Raw genomic sequence first — 19312 nt, forward strand, 5'->3', positions numbered from 1 at the left:
TCTGCCTGAAGCCTTAATAACCAACTATTTTGAATTGTTCTGCCTTTTGTACTAGTGTTGAACAAGGGTTTCAAAGTCGATAACAGTAGCAATTCTGGAGCTAATTTTTGACGTGCACTGTACCTCCCTTGGTGGTATTTTGCTATGTAATCTTTTGGGGAGTTCGGTGCTTCTCACTTTAATTTAAAACATCGTGTTCTAACAGCAGATGTCCAGAACTACTTTAATTGAGCTAATTCTTTTAAATCCAAAGATCCTTTTCTCCAGTTTAACCAGGCACAAGTGTTTAATGAGCTTATTAATATTTGTTACTTTTCAAAATGCATGCCAGGTTGGGGGACTGGCAGCTTGAAGGGCTGAATGGTCTACTTCTGCACCTATTGTCTATTGTCTACTTGGGGCATACAATGAACGGAAAGCACAGTGAATTAGGTTAGTGCGCGCAATGTATAGTGCCATCAGTGCAAAAGAAGGGCCTCACTTTTTCGAGATATCAGCTGTCCATTTCTCTCTATGGATGCTTCCTGACCCACTGAGTTCCTTCACATCCTTTTGTACAATGTACACGATACATTGAGTATCTTGTGATCAGGCTCAGTGCTATCCAGGGTACAGCAGCTTGTGATTATGGAGCCACTTGTTATCCTAAACATTCACCATCCTGCAGTTCCCCTCTAGGTTGTCTGGTGTGGAAACTGTATTACATTTTTTAGAATAATCCTCTGTTTTCTCTATATCTAAGTGCACGTTCATATTGTTGTCCAGTTGGACAAGTGTTGTGTGGTGTGCCTCCTTTGCAGCAGTTGTCACAGGCCTGAGCCTTCAAAGGCACGTAAATAGTTCAAGCGTACTTCACTGTAAGTTTTTTTTAATTTTTTAATTAGTTTTTCAAAACATTTTACAAATTAAAAACCCCAAATCCCAATGAGGAACATTAAAACAGTGCAAAATTAAGCATACAATAACAATATACTACAAAGGAAGAGAATTTAGTAAAAAAAAGCACCTGAATTAAAGACAAGTAGCTTCGTGTCCTCCCCAAGCCCCACAACACAAGAGAAAACAACAGCAACTCCAGACCAACCACAACACAATATAGAGAGTATAAGTCAGGACAGCCAAGCTCCCAGACTGTGAATACACTCAGCAACAGAGGATAATAATGCTTTCTACCAGAAAAAAAAAGGAGCTGAAAGCAAGGGACCAAAAAGAAAAAAAACCCTAGTCAAGAGGAAGGTTATGAAAGTACTCGATAAAAGGTCCCCAGACCTTATGGAACATTAGATCTGAATTGAGAACTGAATAATGAATTTTTTCAAGGTCCAAACAGGCCATGATGTCGTTAAGCCATTGAGCATGAGTGGGCGGGGCAACATCTCTCCATCTGAGGAGGATCAAGCGTCTAGCCAGGAGAGAGGCAAAGGATAATATTCGGCATTTGGTTGGACCCAGACATAAATCTGTCTCGCCCCAAAAACCAAACAGAGCAATTAAGGAGTTTGGTTCTAGGTGCTGATTCAGAATACACGATAACGTAGTGAAGACATCTTTCCAGAATTTCTCCAAGCTAGGACAGAACCAGTACATATGGCTGAGAGAAGCCACGCCCCTCTTGCATTTATCACAGAGCGGACTAACGCTAGGGTAGAATCGAGATAGTTTAGATTTAGACATATGGGCTCTATGAACAACTTTAAACTGTAAAAGGCAGTGGCGAGCACAAAGAGAGGTTGAGTTAACCGATTTGAGAACTGAATCCCAGCTCTCCTCAGATAAGAAGATATTTAAATCCTGCTCCAAGGCCATTTTCACTGAAAGTTAAACCCATATGGCACATCTAAATGCACTTGTGAAGGCATTCCCTCTTCATGACTAGGTCAAAATCCTGGGGCATTTTAACCAAATCTCCTAAGCAAGTATTTTCAATACCATAGACCACAACTGTTCAAGAAGATGGTTCACCACGGAATTCTCTGAAGTAATTAAAAATGAGCAATAAATTCTGTTGTTGCCAAAAAGTCAAGTATAAATAATACAAGAATTCAAGCTTTTCCCCATACCACATTTTTCACATTCTTTAATTAAATATTGCTTGCTGAAGATGAATCATAAACACGAGATTCTACAGTTGCTGGAAACATTGAGCAAGATGAAGATGAGTCCTCATGAAGGGTCTTGACCCAAAACATCAAATGTTAATCCCCTGCATTGATGCTGCCTGACTTGCTGAGTTTCTCCAGCATTTTGATGCTGGTTGTGGAGGAGATGAAATCTGTTTTGAGCAGTATAGCATTAGTTATGACTGAACAGAATGTCTGTGCATCTGCAAATTTTGGGTGAGCTAATTATTAATTAGATAATTTATATTTTGTTACAGTTCCTACATCACTTCCTGTGCAGACAAGTCTGATCCAATCTAGACCCACATCTAATATTTTCTCCCTATGTTCTTGCTGCCTGTTTCCACTCCACCTCAGCATCTTGTGAAGAAACCTCCAGTCCAGTGCTTTTCAGTTCTGAAACATTGATCATCCTTCATTATTTATAAAACATGTTTTTAAGCTACTCGATGTCTTAATATTTCCTCTGGCATTTTTAAACACTGTTCGATAACTTAATGGGTTTGTAAATGTTCGGGTACATATTGTGGAGGGCATATTAGCAAGTGATAGGAACTGTCCCAAAAATTCTGTGAACTCTGAAAATGACAAACAAGTAGTTCATCTCACTTATCCCTATTGGCTCCCACATGGATACTGTTCAGTGTGACTTCCATTTATTCACACTCTTAATTTCATCTGAAACAATGTGCTCACCTATAATATTATTATTATTGTCATAGTTAAGCATTGTAAGTAATCTAAAAGGTGGAACAGAAGTTAATGGTTTTGTTTTGATTAATTTCCAGACCTTTGTTGGCTCCATTTTGGTGTCAGTGAATCCATATAAGCCAATTCCTGGACTTTATGATAAAATCACAATGGAGCAATACAGCAAGCATCAACTGGGCGAAATTGCACCTCATATTTTTGCTGTTGCAAATGAATGTTACCACTGCCTTTGGAAACGTGATGACAATCAATGTGTCCTCATCAGGTAAAATCTCCTTATTTCAGCATGAACTCGCCTTTCAAATAGAAATTCGGTTGTTCAAATTACTGGGGTGGAAATGTACCCCAGGTGTGTCCATTAAAATCTTTAACTTCTGTATTTCTTACATTGGTGCACATAAAGGTTTTGTATCGACATTCTTATTTGTTGTTGCTGTTGTTCAATCGTTTAGTGGAGTCCAACTCTTCGTGACCTCATGGACCACAGAGTCCTTAGGGTTTTCATGACAAAATAGGGATGTAGGTTGCCAGACCTTTTTTCATGCAGATACCGCTGCTGCTGAGACCCCGGCTGGGTTTGAACTCAGGACCATCTGCCTTGAAGTCCAGTGCTGATGCCACTACACCACCAGCCTTATAATAGTACTTAGTTAAATGTAGATGTAATCTCTTTTTAATGGGGAACTTGATTTGCAACAATATGACAAGAGTTTTATTTTTCTCAGTGATCTGTGGCAACATGCCTATGGTTAATTTTTAAAGAGGGGGATAGATATCAAGAACATTTAGAAGGACATATTCCAAGTAGAGAGAGCTTGAGCAATTACTGATGACCATCAGAGCCCATCAGAAGTTATGTTAATTCTTAGAAATCACACCTTTCTGATTGACCCTCTTAGTTTTTCCCGTCCTCTCTTCTACGAAGCAGAGCACTGGCAGAACTCACGGCCAATCAGCAGCAAAAGAAGTACATTGATATTTTAGACTAAAATTCTGCATCAAAAGTGAGAGGGATGAGGAAAGATTGGCAATCTATAGTTTAACAAGACAGAATGGGATGGTAGGTGGAGAGGTGCTGATGGGCAGATGGACCAGGTAGGTTTAGAGCGTGGGTAATGACTCATGTACGTTCAAGTTCAACAGTGGGCATGACAGGGAATGAGGAAAAGTGCAGCTGACTCTTATAGTTTCATGTCGCCAAATCATATCATTACCTTGTGGCCCGGTAGCACATGCTTTGCGGCCCGGTGGTTGGGGACCACTGGTTTAGGGGATGGGAGAAATGGACAGGTGAGTCTTCCTTCGTCACATTCACATCTCGTACAGGGTCTTAACCCAAAATGTCAACTTTGACCTCCAGCCACTTTCTAGCACTCTGCTCATTGTTCCAAATTCCAGCATCTTCAGTCTCTTTCATCTTTACCACCCCCCCCTGCCCCATCTTTGCATATTCAAGATTTCTGTGGGTTTCATTGTACTTGGTGGCTCAAGTGATGAGTGGGTTTTAAATCCTGCTATGGCACCTCAAGAAAATTGGTGGATATCTTGTATTCACAATAGTTTCTGTAGATGAGGTAATCTTGTAGAAAATTATTCAATGCAATAAATGGTTGTAAGTAAAAAAAAGAAAGAAAATAAACAAAAGTATAAATACTTCGTTGAAAATAACTGCTGTCCATTGTCACATAATCTAGAAAATCTAGAAGCATTTCTCGTTAATTACTGCCATGCAAGAAGTAATTGTTTCCATAATCTATTAATTTAAGTGCATCCTGTTTATTTATGCTGTGCAGTTTATCTTAGGAAGTAAATCTTGACATTAGTGTATTCACTTCCAGGAGATTAGATAGAGCAACATGCTTTCAAAATCCTGTTTTTTAAACTTGAAGAGATATTAATAAGTGTAGTTCATTATCAGCATTTTCTTTGAACTATGTTCACAATGTAATTTTAATGTAATTCCTTGTGGGTATTTGATTCCTTAGCCTTGCGTGTCTGTGTTTATCTTTATTTATTGGCACAATATGTTTATATCTACAAAGCCACCTGTCTAAGGCCTGGTAAAAGCCATTTCATCTCCTGCCTTTCCCATTTATAGACATCATTTCTGTTTACTTCATTTTCAACATTTTTTGTTCTGCTTTCAGTGTTTGGTTTTTCTCCTTTTTTTATGTAGAAAGCGTTTGCCTGGAGTTGAGGCTAGGAATTTGTACTTTCCTGGAGCTGAATTGGAAATGTTGCTTTGAACAACTAAATTCAAATGCTCAACACTGTTCCCCAAGGACATTGCTGTAAAATTTCTTATGTCTGCAAGTAATTGGGAAGGGATGAAATTTCACATTCTTACTCTTCCCTCTTCTTGACTCCTCATCAAAGGTGATACAAATACCTCAACAGTGTATACCTGAACATCCCCTGCTTCTGCACTCTACCAATTACTATGTATCCACAACCTTCCTCGCCCAAAATCTCATCCTTGCAATCTTTCTGAGACTTCTTTTAACCAGCTCCTTCTGTACCAGTGACGGATCTCTCAGTCACTTTTCATGCTGGCTGTGCACTCACACCCTGACATGGCTCAACCACATCTCCTCCACTCTACCTTGTTGCTCTGATCCCAAGTCCCTGTCAATGTCACTAATATCCACCCCTCTCCCAATTCCTCTTCACATCTCTGCAAAACTACCTTTATAACTTCAGTCTGGGACATTACTGCATATGCCTACCTAAACAATTAATGAAAAGGAATAAGGAAACTGCATTTTATGTAAACCAATCCTTCTCAGTTTCTGGTTTACTTGAAAATGTTCACATAATTGTACCATCTCAATCAAGCCACAAACGATGGATCAGCACGTAGAGCTGTACAGCACAGGAACAGATACTTCAGCCAACCATGCCGTGCTAAATTAATTCAACTAACAATTACACATTTAAACAAGCTAATCCCTTCTACATTAGCAATGTTTACATTTCTTCATTCTCTGCACATTCATGTGCCCACCTAAGAACTTAAACATATCTGCAGGGATAATACCGAAACCTAAATTGAATAAATACCAGAAAAAAATTATAAAAATTGTATTGGCAGTAGCCAAAAAAGCTATTGCAGTTACTTGGAAATCAGATTCATATTTAACTATGGATCATTGGAATAATGAAATATATAGCTGCATTCCACTTGAAAAATTACTTATAATTTAAGAAATGAATATGATATATTTTTGAAAATTTGGCACCCCTATCTACAAAAGATAGGATTAAATATATAGGTCCTTTGAAGATAAAATTATAAGTTATTTGGCGAAAATAAAAACTGAAGTTATTTTGAACTCCATGGAGCATGTGAGGATCCTCCGATATCCAGGCAATTTTTCTTTCTATCTTTTTTCTTTCTTTTTTCTTTTTTTTTCTTTTCTTTTTTTTTCAGGTAGGGGTCTAAGAGGGGGAGGGCCAATATTAATTTTTCACTATTCTAATACTCTATTCATGTTATGTAATTCTCTTTAAAAATTAATTAATTAATTAATTGATAGGATTTAAAAGCATATCTGCCTCCACCTGCTAGCACATTCCAATCACCCAGCACTGTGTGCAAAAGAGACCTGCTCCACACATCTCCTGTGAACTTGCCCCTCTCACTATACATGCATGCCCACTAGTATTAAGCACTTTAACCCTGGGAAAGAGATACTGCCCTCTACATATGCCTCCCATAATCTTATAATTTTCAATCAGATCTTCCCTTGGCCTCTGAAGCTCTAAGGAAAACAAATCAAGTTTGTCCAAACTATCTTTGTAGCATATGCCGTCTATTACAGGTGAACCTCTTCTGCATCCCCCCACCCCCCCCCCCCCCCAAGCCTCCACATCATTTTTATAAAGGGGTGACAAGAACTGGATGCAATTGTCAACAGAATTGCTTGCCAGAGTCAGGGTGGTTCACCACAGTAAGTCAGAGGAAGAGAAGCATGATAAACACTGGGAAAGGATTTTAATTATATCAAAATATGATTATTGTTGGCCCTGACTCAATGTAAAGTCAATTACTTGGAACAATTTGATAGCGTATTTAATTTTCAAAAGGAGTTCTGCTTGAGTTTTAGTCCATTGGCTATTGGCTGGTTCATGTTTATCTGTTTGTTAGAGTCCCTCTGTTACCTCCCCCAAACTGGCTAAACCATGTATGAACTTAAATAATTAGTGTCAGGCAGGTTAATCAAGGCTGATTCAGTTTTTGTCAAAGACCCATAATCATGTGCTGCAGGCAGGAGTCATTAGACAATGATCTTGATACCTCTGCATCCTGCCATGTCATGGGTCAATGTGACCCCTTCAACTAACATAATAACATCCCTAGAACTCTCCAACACCACATTGCATTGACTGAATTGAAAGACATCAAGTCAGTGAAGGAGATTTTAAAATGTTTATTTTTTTTAAATGTTATATCAAGATTATCGTCCCAGCATTTATTTCTGCAATCACTGTCCTTCCTTCCATATCCACTGCAGTCTCAGCGTGGAGGAGCTTGGCTGTAAGAGTGCACAGTCTACTGATCAGAGCCCTTCTGATTCATTAGCAATGACATGACCTTCTTACCTTGCAACCGCCTTTCTCCTTGGAAAGGATGCTCAGTAACGATGGCTGAGTAGGCTAGTATCTTAAAGGAAGCAGAGTTAGGAGAAGCACCTGGCCCAGGAAGCTCCTTCCAGCACCAAAGTTCCCCATTAAGCTACCTACAGTTGCCCAGTGTGATAATATTGGGTGTGCAATTCATACAATTATATAACATAATAAAGAGCCCTCATAGCCCACATTGTTCATGCCAACTTTGATGCCTACCTATACCAGCGGATGAGATAATTTGCCTGCATTCAAGGACCTTTCCTGCAGCATGGGGAGTGGCAGAAGTAACCCTATTGCTTAGGGAAGGAGAGAGAAACAACAGCAAGCTGCTTGGAAAATGCTGAAAGCTCTTTTGATGGCAATGGAGTATATTGACATGACTGGACAAAGGTAGCCAGGGGCCAGGTCTGCATATGTGTTTGAGTGAGGGGCTTCAGCCAGCATTCAGGAGTCCTGATCTTCTGCCAGCCTAGACCTTAAAAGCTAACATCCCAATTGGGGCCATTGTTGAGGGAGCTGAGAACCTGCATCTGATGTACTGGTAATACTTGCAGGCAGTAGTCGATAGCTGTCACTGGCAATAAAACATGACCTTGCATTTATTTATAATAACTATTGAGAAAAGTATTTTTGTCAAATACGGAGCTGGAAGTGTGTGAAACAGTTGAATAGAATATATAGTTTTCATTGAAGTGGGTTTTGAGATCTGGTGACATGAGAGATTACTGATTCTGGAATATGGAGCAGCAAATCAGTATTTTGGATCAAAGCCCTGATTTTGATCTAAAATACTTACAATTCCTTTCCTCACAGGTGCTGTTCAACCCAACAAGTTCCACCAGCAGACTGTTTGTTGCTTGAAGCATGACTTCATTGAAACATGCAAAATGTTTGCAGAGGTAGATGACCCTTGTCCAGAGCCAGGTTTACAATCTTGTAGCAATGGGATGGCCATTCAGGACAGAGACAAGAAGAGATCATGCGTCCCAGAAGGTGGGGTGAATTTTGGAATTCTCTACAGAAGTGACAGCAGAGGCTCAATCACAGTGTATTCAAATCAGTGATCAAAAGGTTTTTGGATTTTAAGGGAATTGGAGTTTGTTGAGGGAAATGACCTAATTGAACAGCACAAGACAGCAGGGATGTGGGGCTGAGTGGTCTTCTCATTCTTCCATTTTTTCTGTTCTATTGTTTCTGAATTAATCTTTTCAAGTTCATTTATTGTCATTCAACTTTATAGTGTATTCCACCAAATGAAACAACACTGCTCTGGACCATGGTGGATATAATCCATACATCACACAAAGTAACATTACCACAAATTAACAAATCAAGTATGTATATAATGCAAGTTTAAAAAGTAAACAATATGACACTTCTGGTGCTGCTTACGTGATGAGACCTGGGTGGAGGCAAGGAGTTCAGTAGTCTTATGTAGTCTTGCGACCTAGGGGAAGAAACTGTTTCCCATTCTAACAGTTCTTGTTCTAATGCTACGGTACCTCCTACCTGATAGGAGGGGTTAAAGAAATTGTTGGACATTTGGGAGGGATCATTGACAATGCTAATGGCCCTGCATAGGCTGTGCTCCTGATAAATGCCTCTTGTGGGTGGAGAGACCCTGATGATCCTCTTGATGATCTTTGCATTCCTTTGTAGAGACTTGCAGTCAGATATCTTGCATTTCCTGTACCAGATAATGATGCAGCTGGTTGGGACACTCACGGTGATACTCCTGTAAAAATTGGTTAAAATGGCGGGGGAGATGGTTCACACGCCTCAGACTCCGCAGGAAGTGGAGACGCTGCTGTGCTTTCTCGACTAAAGAAGTGGCATTGAGGGACCTGCTGAGATCGTCCATTAAGTGCACTCCCAGAAACTTGGTGCTCCTAACCCTCTCCGTGGGGAGTCCTGTATGTAAAGCGAGAAGTGGTCTGCCTGCACCTTCCTAAAGTTTACATCATCTCTTTGGCTTGTCCACGTTGAGCCACTTTACCTGCTCTCTGTCCACTGTCTTGATGTTGTTGATGAGGCCAACCACTGTTGTCGTTGCTGATTCGGTTTGATCTAGATCTAGCACTGAAGTCTTGCATTAACAGCATGAACAGCAGGGTTGAGCACACAGTCCTGGAGAATGCCTGTGCTTTGCATAATGGAGATAGAGACATTGATGCCAACGCAGACTGACTGTGGTCCTTTTGTCCAGAAGTCCAGGATCCAGAGAGAGGTGTTGAGACCCAATGAGGACAATTTACCCATCAGCTTCAGGGTGACGATAATAGTGCTAAATGCTGTGCTGAAGTTGATAATCAGCATCCTGGCTGAGGGGATAGTGGACTGTTCCAGAGAGATGCTGAAGATGTCTGTTAATTGGGCTCCACAGTTTCTCAGCACCCAGCCAGGTATGTCATCAGGCCCTGTACAGCTTTACATGGGTTGACCCTAGCTAGGGTCTTCCTCAAATCAGCTGTAGCTAGAAGGTTGTTGCTCTCACATCGTTGCGTGCATCAATCCATGTGTAAATGGGATTCAGTGCATCAGGAATTAAGATGGCACTGTCTACTAGGGTGGACTTCTAGTCTGTTCTGGACTGAATGCCCTGCCATCTCCCTGGTGTAACAGAAATGGCTGTACATTCTCTGTGAATAATCCTATTTTGCCTTCCTGATGGTACTGGAAAGCATAGTAGTTGCTGACCGGAGAGCTGTCTTATCTCTGCCCCTGATTTGAAGGCAGCATCCCTCTCTGTCAGCCATGGCTTCTGATTTGCCCTCGCGTGGATGTGTTTTCTTTATGTAACCAGTCACCGATCTCACATGTTCATTGCGATCGTCACGAACGTCCTCCAGTTCATGTTTTCAAAACAGTCCTGTCACATTGAGGTTGCTACCTCTGGCCAGGTCTTTATCTCCTTCTGAACCGGTTTGACTTGTTTAGGCAGTGTCTGATATGCAGGATTGGCCTAACAGATAAGTAGTCAGAGAATCTGATGTGGGGACCAGCAGCAGATTTGTATGCACCAAGGATGTTGCTATAAACCAGGTCTGATGTGTTCTCACCTCTAGTAGTGAAGTCAACATGCTGTTAGAATATGGGCCGGGTTGGGGGGTGGTGATGCCTTCGCATTAGCACGGGGGATGTATACAGCCACAATCACAATAGTAGTGAATTACTCAGTAAATAGAAGGCCGTGCATTTCACCATTTAGAGCTCTACCATAGGTGAACAGTGGATCATCACTACTAAAGTGTTCACACACCAGTTCTTATTAACCTAGATACATACACCTCCACTGTGGTTCTTGCCTGACACTGGGGGCGTTCTGTCAACCTGAAAAGAGATGGAACCTATCTGGATGGCTGCTTCAGGGATGGTATCCTAGAGCCACTTCTCATCAGAGTAAGCACATGGTTGTCCTTGCTGTCAGTCTCAGATTCAGGTAATCTAGTTTATTTGCTAGCAATGGAATGTTTGAAAGACGAGAGCTGCCTGAAGGATTTCACCTTTAGTCTCACACAAATACCAGTGCTTTGTTTCGCTTCTACTTTTCTCGCGCACCACTTTGAATGGCGTCTCTCCTGGGTGGCTGTTGCAGGTGCCAACACGATGCGCAGGTCTCATCTGCCATCCAACTTGTAAGGTCAACTTGCAGTACTTGGCGTACCTAACGTGCATCAACGTCTTGCGATCATAAGAAAGCTGTAAAGGACAAACAATTGCACCGTTAGTTAGAGCTGTAGTGGCTGCTGCATCAAAGCGCACTGCCAGGTTGGTGCCAACAGTTCTGGAGTATAGACTATTATTTATTACTTATTTGAGGCAGTATTTGTGTTGTGTGTGAGTTATGAGCTGTGTTGTTCACCTTGATCTGGAGGAATGTTTGGCAGTATGCATGTATACGGTTGGATAGCAAACTTAACTGAAGTTCATTATGTTTGGTGCAGTTGGAAACTGTTCTGGATCAGGTTTATTATCACTGGCATATGTCATGAAATTTGTTAACTTTGCAGCAGCAGTATAATGATGAGGGAAAAATACTGAATTACAGTAAATATGTCTGTTTCTATATATGTGGGTATATTAAATAGTTAAATAAGTAGCGCAAAAATAGGAAATTTAAAAAAAGTAGTGAGGCTGTGTTCAGAAATCAGATGGCAGAGGGAAAGAAGTTGTTCCTGAATCATTGAGTTGTAAGTTGTCTTTTGTAGCTTTGTCTTCCATGTTAATAGCACTTGCCTAAGTGCATTTTGGAGCTGACTTGGAAGCAAAGGAAGCCAAGACATTCCTAACAAGATTTATTATTTTTAGAAATAGGATGTGAAATGGCTATTTATTTTTGGCAATCTTACTGCATTGTGGAAACAAAGCAGAGAAAGGAAGTCGGTATGGAAAATAGATTTGAGTTTTCTGTTCCAAGTTAAAGAAAAGTAAATCTGGAGGCAAATTGTATAAAAGCTAAGTCTTTTGGGCTGTTCAAAGTTCAGGGTTAACAATCGCAAGTCGTGAAGCAAGTATGATTCAATGCTTTGGATGTATAATACCCAGCCTCTGGTTTCACAAGAAAAGCCTGCTACAAAGTGGTTAACATATCCAGCAGAGTTCTTTTGTGGTTAGAAAAGATATGATTCTGACTTTGGGAGGGTAGATGAGGGGATAAGAATGAGGTTAAGAAACGTAAATTACTTTGGAACAGAAGCATTTTCGAAATGCCGACTGAGCAACATACAAATTGCGGTGGTGATGTGTCCAGCTTTAGTTGAAGTGGCCTGCCTATGGTTGGGGAAGTGCCATCAGATAATAAAAGTTATTGCAACATAATTGCATTTTATGTTACAGATACGGGTTATGTTATTAAAAGCTACAACATACTGTTGAAATTTCAATCTATTGCCAAAGAACAGACTTTGCAAAGTGCATATCATTTTGAAGTTGAAATTTAATTCATTCCGGATGTGCTAGCTCTTTTAAAGTTTTTAATTATCATTCCTTCAGCAGCCCCTCATAGACTGCCATGGCCTATTCTTGACATTCACAACAGTGATATAAAATTTGATTCTGATTTTAATCTCCCAGTCTTCATCAATTCTTCTGCTGCTAGCCAAAGCACCCTTGCATCCTTGACCTTGTGTAATAACCATTCCTATCTTCTCCTTGTACTATGTCCTTCTAAGTTTCTTTTAACTGTGTGTTATTACCCAAAAGCCCTGCACCCCTCAGCCACCTTTAAGGTCCTGTTTGAAACCCTGTCTCGTTAAAGAAAATGTTGGGGCTCTGTTATTTTCTGCAATGCTTCTGTATTTGTTCCATCCAATCAGTCATTCAGTCATAGAGTTATATAGCATAGAAATGGACCTTCAGCCTATCATATCTCTTTGCTCTTCTATACTAAATCCAGAATTTCTGGAGTTAGGGCTGTATCCTTCCCTGCCTTGCCTATTACACTGTCTAAATGCCTCTGAAATGTAGTAATTGTATCTCACTTCAACTGGACAGTTACGTTGCTGTGAGTTGCTTTAGGACTACCACAGAACTATATAGATCCATAATCTGGATAGTTAAAGAAATGTCTTTAATGTAAAATTAATCTCCACTGAATCTGTGGGAGTCTGTAAGGATTCTCCTAATTTTCTTGTGGAACTTGAAGAGGCACGGGATCTAACGGAAAAATCACATCTACTCTGTTTCTCTTGGTTTCTGCATATCTTCCACCAGGGTTGTGGTACACAATTCAGAAACCCAGTCTGTCCACATACAAAGAAGCTCTTGTGCTATTACTTAGTTAAAGAATGTGGTCATTTCCCCTCCTGGACTCTCAAAAGACCTCAACTCAGGGGTTCCCAACCTTCTTTGTGCCATGGGCACCTACCATTAACCATGGACCCTAGGCTGGGAACATCTGCCTTAAATAGTATAAATATTTGATAGACAAATACCTAATAGACCTTTAGGTCAAGGCCCTAAAGGCTTCTCTTTAGCTGATGGAATTAAAAACTTGAGGGTGAGGGTCCATAGTCAAGATGGTAAGTTAATTTCACCCCTCCCTATCCTTTCTTGTTCCTTGGGCAATGAAAGATTCACTGAATCTAGGAAGGTCATTTGGGAAATTGGAAACATTTTTTTTTACAGTTAAGATTATTTGGAAAACATTTTAATAGATGACCCCTATATTCCTTAGTGCAAATGAAATCAAATGCCACAAACAATCAATTTTGTTCAAATCTGTGTACGGAATAATTTTCATAACAATGAGCATCCCTTAAACACATGTTGTCCTTTGCCTAAATCAGTACCCGGAGCCGTTTTAAACAAAATTTTCCATTGTGAGGGGTGGCAGGAAAGTCCTAATGATATGAAGAAAGGAAGAAGTGATGATATGAGAGTTAATGTAATTAGCAGAGACCATTCAGTTACCTATCAGAAGGTGAAGTGCACGTTTGCTGCTGAAGAAAATCAGATATAAATTCTTTTCACAAACCCCAGGAAACAGTCCACCTCGCATTTCATATCATAGTTGGGAATTTCAGTCAGGCTTGTTTGAAGAAATCCTTGCCCAATTATCAGTGGTCTAGTATAGCATCAGGGGTCCCAAGTGTTGTACTAATGAGGAATACCTCCCTTTCCCTGCCCACACCGCATTTCAGGACATCTGATCATTTAGCTATACTACACAGGCAGAGGCTGAAGAACAAGACTCTAGAGATTAGGGTAACAAAGAGGTGGTCAGGTGTGGCAGAAGAGTGGCTAAGCTCAGTGGACTGATTTGTGGATCTGAATGAATACACTGCTGTTGTCATGGACTGTATAAAGCAATCATGGATGAGTAGGTCCTTACAAGTTCATTCCGAGCTTTCCCCAACCAGAAGCCCTGGATGAACCATGTGATCCACAATCTGCTGAGGGCCAGATCGAAAGCACTCGAGTCTGGTGACCAAGAAAGTTGCAAGAGGTCCAGATATGATATCCGGAAAGCCATCTCACGGGTAAAGTGTTAGCAGATTAAACTTCAATCAATGAAGGACGTTTGACTGCTATGAATATTATCGCTTCTTACAGAGTATAGTCAAGTGACATGGGTACCAACAGGGCTCTACCTCCAGATAAGCTCAATGCCTTCTATGCTTGCTTTGACCATCAAAACATCAGAAGCTCCCACAGCCCCCAATGGTCTCGTAATTTCAGTCTCTGAGGCTGACATGAGAGTAGGGTGAACTCACAGAAAGCATATCCGGTGCAGCTGGGGTAACTGGCCAAGTGCTAAAGATCTATGCTGATTATCTGGTGTTCACTGAGAACTTCACATTCTGAGGTACCTATCTGCTTCGAGCAGGCCTCAGCTATACTAGTGCTTAAGAAGAATGTGGTAACCACTTCAATGACCATCATCCAGTAGCACAGTGACGAAGTGTTTGGAGAGGATGGTGAAGCAAATTTACTGCTGCCTGAGAAGTGAATTGGATCCACTCCAGTTTGGCTACCCTCACAACAGGTACACAGCAGATGCCATCATATTAGCTCTTCGCTCAACCCTGGAACATCTGAACAGCAAAGATTGGTACATCAGGATGCTCTTATTTTTTTACTACTGCTTGGCATTCAACACCGTCATCCCCTCAAAATTAATCAATAAGCTTCAAGACTTTGGCCCCAATACCTCATGCAATTGGATCTTTGATCTCTTGCAGACCCCAGGCAGTTCAGATTGGCAACAATATCTCCTCCATGATCCCCATCAGTGTAGGTGCACCACAAGGTTAAGTGCTTAGCCCCCTGCTCTGCTCACTTTACACTTATGACGGTGTGCTAAGCACAGCTCCAATCCCATAATTGTTTGCAGTGTCATAGGCCAAATCAAAGGTGGCGATTGAAAGTCTAGCAGAGTGCTACCACATCAACAACCTCTCGATGTCAGCAAGACCAAGGAGCTGATTATTGACTTCAGGAGGTGGATACCAGAGGTCCAGGAGTCAGTCCTTATTGGGCTATCCAGAGGTGTAGAGGGTCAGCAATTTTAAATTCCTCACTGTTATCATTTCACAGGACCTGTCCTTGGGCCCACCACAAGTACAATTACAAAGAAAGTACAGCAGTGCCCCTACTTCCTTAGATGTTTGTGAAGGTGCCATGCCGAATCTAAACCATGACAGGCTTCTGTAGATGTATGGTGGAGAGTATATTGACTGGTTGCATCATATAGAAACACCAATACTCCTGAACGAAAAATCCATAAATAAGTGAAAGTAGTGAATAGGCTCAGTGCATCACGGGTAAAGCCCTCCCACCAACTGAGCACATCGACATGGAGCTTTTACGCAGGAGAGCAGCATCCATTGTCCAGCATCCACCATCCAGTCATGCTCTCTTCTTCCTGATGGCAACAGCAGCAAGAAGACACCAGAGCCCCAGGACTCATCACCATGTTGAGGAACAGTTATTACCATCAGGCTCTTGAACCAGAAGAGATAACTTCACTCAACTTTACTTGTCCCATTACTGAACTGTTCCCACAAACTATATACTTTCTTTCAATGACTCTTCATCTCATGTTCTCGCTATTTATTGTTTGTTTATTATTATTTTTAATTTCCTTTTTCCCTTTTTTAATTACAGTTTGTTGTCTTTTGCACACTGTTTGTTCATCCTGTTGGCACGGTCGTTTATTGATTCTATTATGGTTATTGAGAATGCCAAGTCGAGTCACTTTTTATTGTCATTTCGACAATAACTGCTGGTGCAGTACACAGTAAAAATGGGGCAACATTTTTCACGACCATGGTGCTACATGAACAGTACAAAAACTACACTGAACTATGTGAAAACAACACAGAAAAAAACTACACTAGTCTACAGACCTGTCCAGGACTGCATAAAGTGCACAAAACAGTGCAGGCATTGCAATAAATAATAAACAAGACAATAGGCACAGTAGAGGGCAGAAAGTTGGTGTCAGTCCAAGCTCTGGGTATTGAGGAGTCTGATGGCTTGGGGGAAGAAACTGTTACAAAGTCTGGTCGTGAGAGCCTGACTGCTTCGGTGCCTTTTCCCAGACGGCAGGAGGGAGAAGAGTTTGTATGAGGGGTGCATGGGGTCCTTCATAATGCTGTTTGCTTTCTGGATGCAGCGTGTAGTGTAAATGTCTGTAATGGTGGGAAGAGAGACCCCGATGATCTTCTCAGCTGACCTCACTATCCGCTGCAGGGTCTTGCGATCTGAGGTGGTGCAATTTCTGAACCAGGCAGTGATGCAGCTGCTCAGGATGCTCTCAATACAACCCCTGTAGAATGTGATGAGGATGGGGGGGGGGGGGGGGTGGGAGATGGACTTTCCTCAGCCTTCGCAGAAAGTAGAGATGCTGCTGCAAGAAAATGAATTTCAAGGTTCTATATGGTGGTGTACTGTATATGTACTTTGATAATAAATTTACTTCGAACTTTTCCTTCGTTTTTGGTTAAAGTTACAAGGTAGTTGTTAAAGCTGATACTTTATTAATCTGAAGTCATTAAGACTTGACCAAATGGTGTGGAACCAAGGTCACAGAGAGGTCAGATCAGCTCCAGGTGGCTGGTCCTCTTTCCTGTAGAACATTAATGAACCAGAGGCTTTCACAGCAAAACTGATTGCTTTTGTGATTGTTTCTGTATGTAGTTAAGAAGCTGCTGTAATTAGTGTATTTGGTTTCACAATTTGCACCAAGTTCATTATCTCTAACTTATTGTAATATCAACCAAATCCAGCAGTAGGATTTAACACTTTCTTGGACAGAAATGAACTTTTATAAAATATAAAGTTACATTTATAGTGTTTCCTTCTAATCCAACAAACTAGAGAGCTTGTCTCTTGTAGTGCAAACTGAAGGTCAAACCTGATGTAAGAATGCCTGATTTCCCAGGCGCCTGCCCTTGCTGAGCATTGTATGGTGCTCCACCTGGTGTCGAAACAAATCATCACACAACTTACTGTTCAGTGAAAAAAGCCACTGAGGATCAAGGGTAGCATTTTACTTTTGAAATACTATTTCTAAGATATTTGTGACATTTAATGTACAGTACTATAAAAGATTGACAAATTCCACTGCTGTCCCAACTGCTTTTCACTGATACAGCTGTCATTTAAATAAAAAATCAGCTGGATGTGTACAGCTTCAACAGTTATCAAGTAGTTCAATAGCATTCATGCCAAAGCAGCTTGCATATCATTCATTTAAAGACATAACTTTGCCCTTTGTCCTGTATTTGTTCTGCTGCTTGCATACGCCAAATATGTGCAGCAAATTTTAAAAACAAAACAGCACATTTGAATCAGTTTAAAACTTGAAAGAAAGCTCAGTAAATCAGGCAGCATCTATGCAAATAGAAACCAAGTTGACTTTTCCGGTCAGAGACTTTATGGTCTGCATCTTTTAGAGCTGGCGGTTGAAATTACTCAGCACCAGGTGAAAATGGACAGTCCTTGCATGAAGCAGGCTCTCACCATTGGTCCTGATGCAGAGTTTTGATCTGACATGTTGACAATTCCTTTTCTCTACAGATGTTGCTCGATGGGCTGAGTTCTTTCAGCAGATTGTTTGTTGCCTTACCATTGGGAAATGGCATCTGCTGGCAGTCAGTGGTCCCAGTCCTCCTGTCATTTGCTGGCCAGCTAACGTTTTACAAGTACTTGTGTTTTTCAGGCCAGAAGTGAGCTGCTGAATACGATGTAGGTTTGCAGATTATTACAGTTATCATTGCTAATACAGCTTCTTTCACACTAGAGGGCAGCAAGGCACTTGTGTTGTGCTATGGCAGACATTGACGCAAAACAATACAGCACAGGAACAGCCTCTGCAGTCCTCCATGTTTATCCTGACCATGATGCCAATCTAATGAATTCCATCTGCCTGTACACTGTCCATATTCCTCTATTCCTCCCTGTTTACGTAACTGTCTAAATGTGCCTTAAATTATTACTGCATCTATATCTACAACCGTCACTGGCAACAAATTCCAAACACCTACCAATCTGTAGGTCTTGCAAATCTCCTCGATTTTCCCCCTTTAACTTATGGTAAGTCCTCTAGAATTTGTTGTTTTCACCCTGGGGGAGAAAGGCTCTGACTACTTACAACTATCTATCCCCCTCATAATTTTAAATACTACTTTCAGGTCTCCCCTGGCTCTGACAGCCCAGAGAAAAAAGTTTATCCAATTTCTCCTTGCAGCTAATACATAAAAATCATAGCAGCGTCCTAGTGAATGTCCGTCTGCACCCTCTCAAAAGCCTCTACATCTTCCTAGAATGTAGTGTTACATACCCCGTAACTGGGTGTCTTACCAGCAAAGATAGAAGTATCCGTTGGAGTCTGGTACTATTTTCAAAACAGTGTTTATTAGTAAAATATACAAATCAATATCAACAATGCAAATATACAGATAATACACGTTAGCAATACTAAACCTAAAAGTGTGGGTATAATAATAATCAATAATAAACAAGCTCTATCGTGGTCTAGGGAATAAGGAATTATCATGGGAAAGTATAAAGTTCAGTTCATGTAGGCTGAGGTAGTTGTTGATTCTTTTGTTGTAACCGTTGGAGGGAGAGAGAGAGGGCGAGCAAGCAGTGACAGCTACAGTCATTCAAACCTTCCTTTACATTCTTGATCCGTCGATGTGTTGTTGTGGCCGTTCAGGTATGACCCCTCTCGCCTTTAGCTAGACCATTCTTCTATGGTGGACTCGTCACCCAGGCAAGGGTGGACACACACACAAGCTCCCACCGGCCTCGCTATAAACACTGTGAGTTAAAATTGACCGATCCTTCGTTCGGTCTCCGATGCCCCACACTTTTCTCGTGGGTTCCAACACTTAAGCAGTGCT

At 41.0% G+C, this 19312-nt stretch overlaps 1 protein-coding gene across 1 annotated transcript in view; it reads left to right on the forward strand.

Annotated features, from left to right (window-relative positions):
• The window catches only part of myo10 (myosin X), a 264485-nt gene that overhangs the window by 158103 nt on the left and 87070 nt on the right, over positions 1–19312 (forward strand). Inside the window, exon 4 of the mRNA XM_059945625.1 lies at positions 2909–3096. Coding sequence (XP_059801608.1) covers positions 2909–3096 — 188 coding nt within the window. The remainder of the gene's footprint in view (positions 1–2908; positions 3097–19312) is intronic.

The sequence above is a fragment of the Hypanus sabinus genome, chromosome 20 (assembly GCF_030144855.1).
Source record: "Hypanus sabinus isolate sHypSab1 chromosome 20, sHypSab1.hap1, whole genome shotgun sequence".
In the NCBI taxonomy this organism is placed as follows: domain Eukaryota; kingdom Metazoa; phylum Chordata; class Chondrichthyes; order Myliobatiformes; family Dasyatidae; genus Hypanus; species Hypanus sabinus.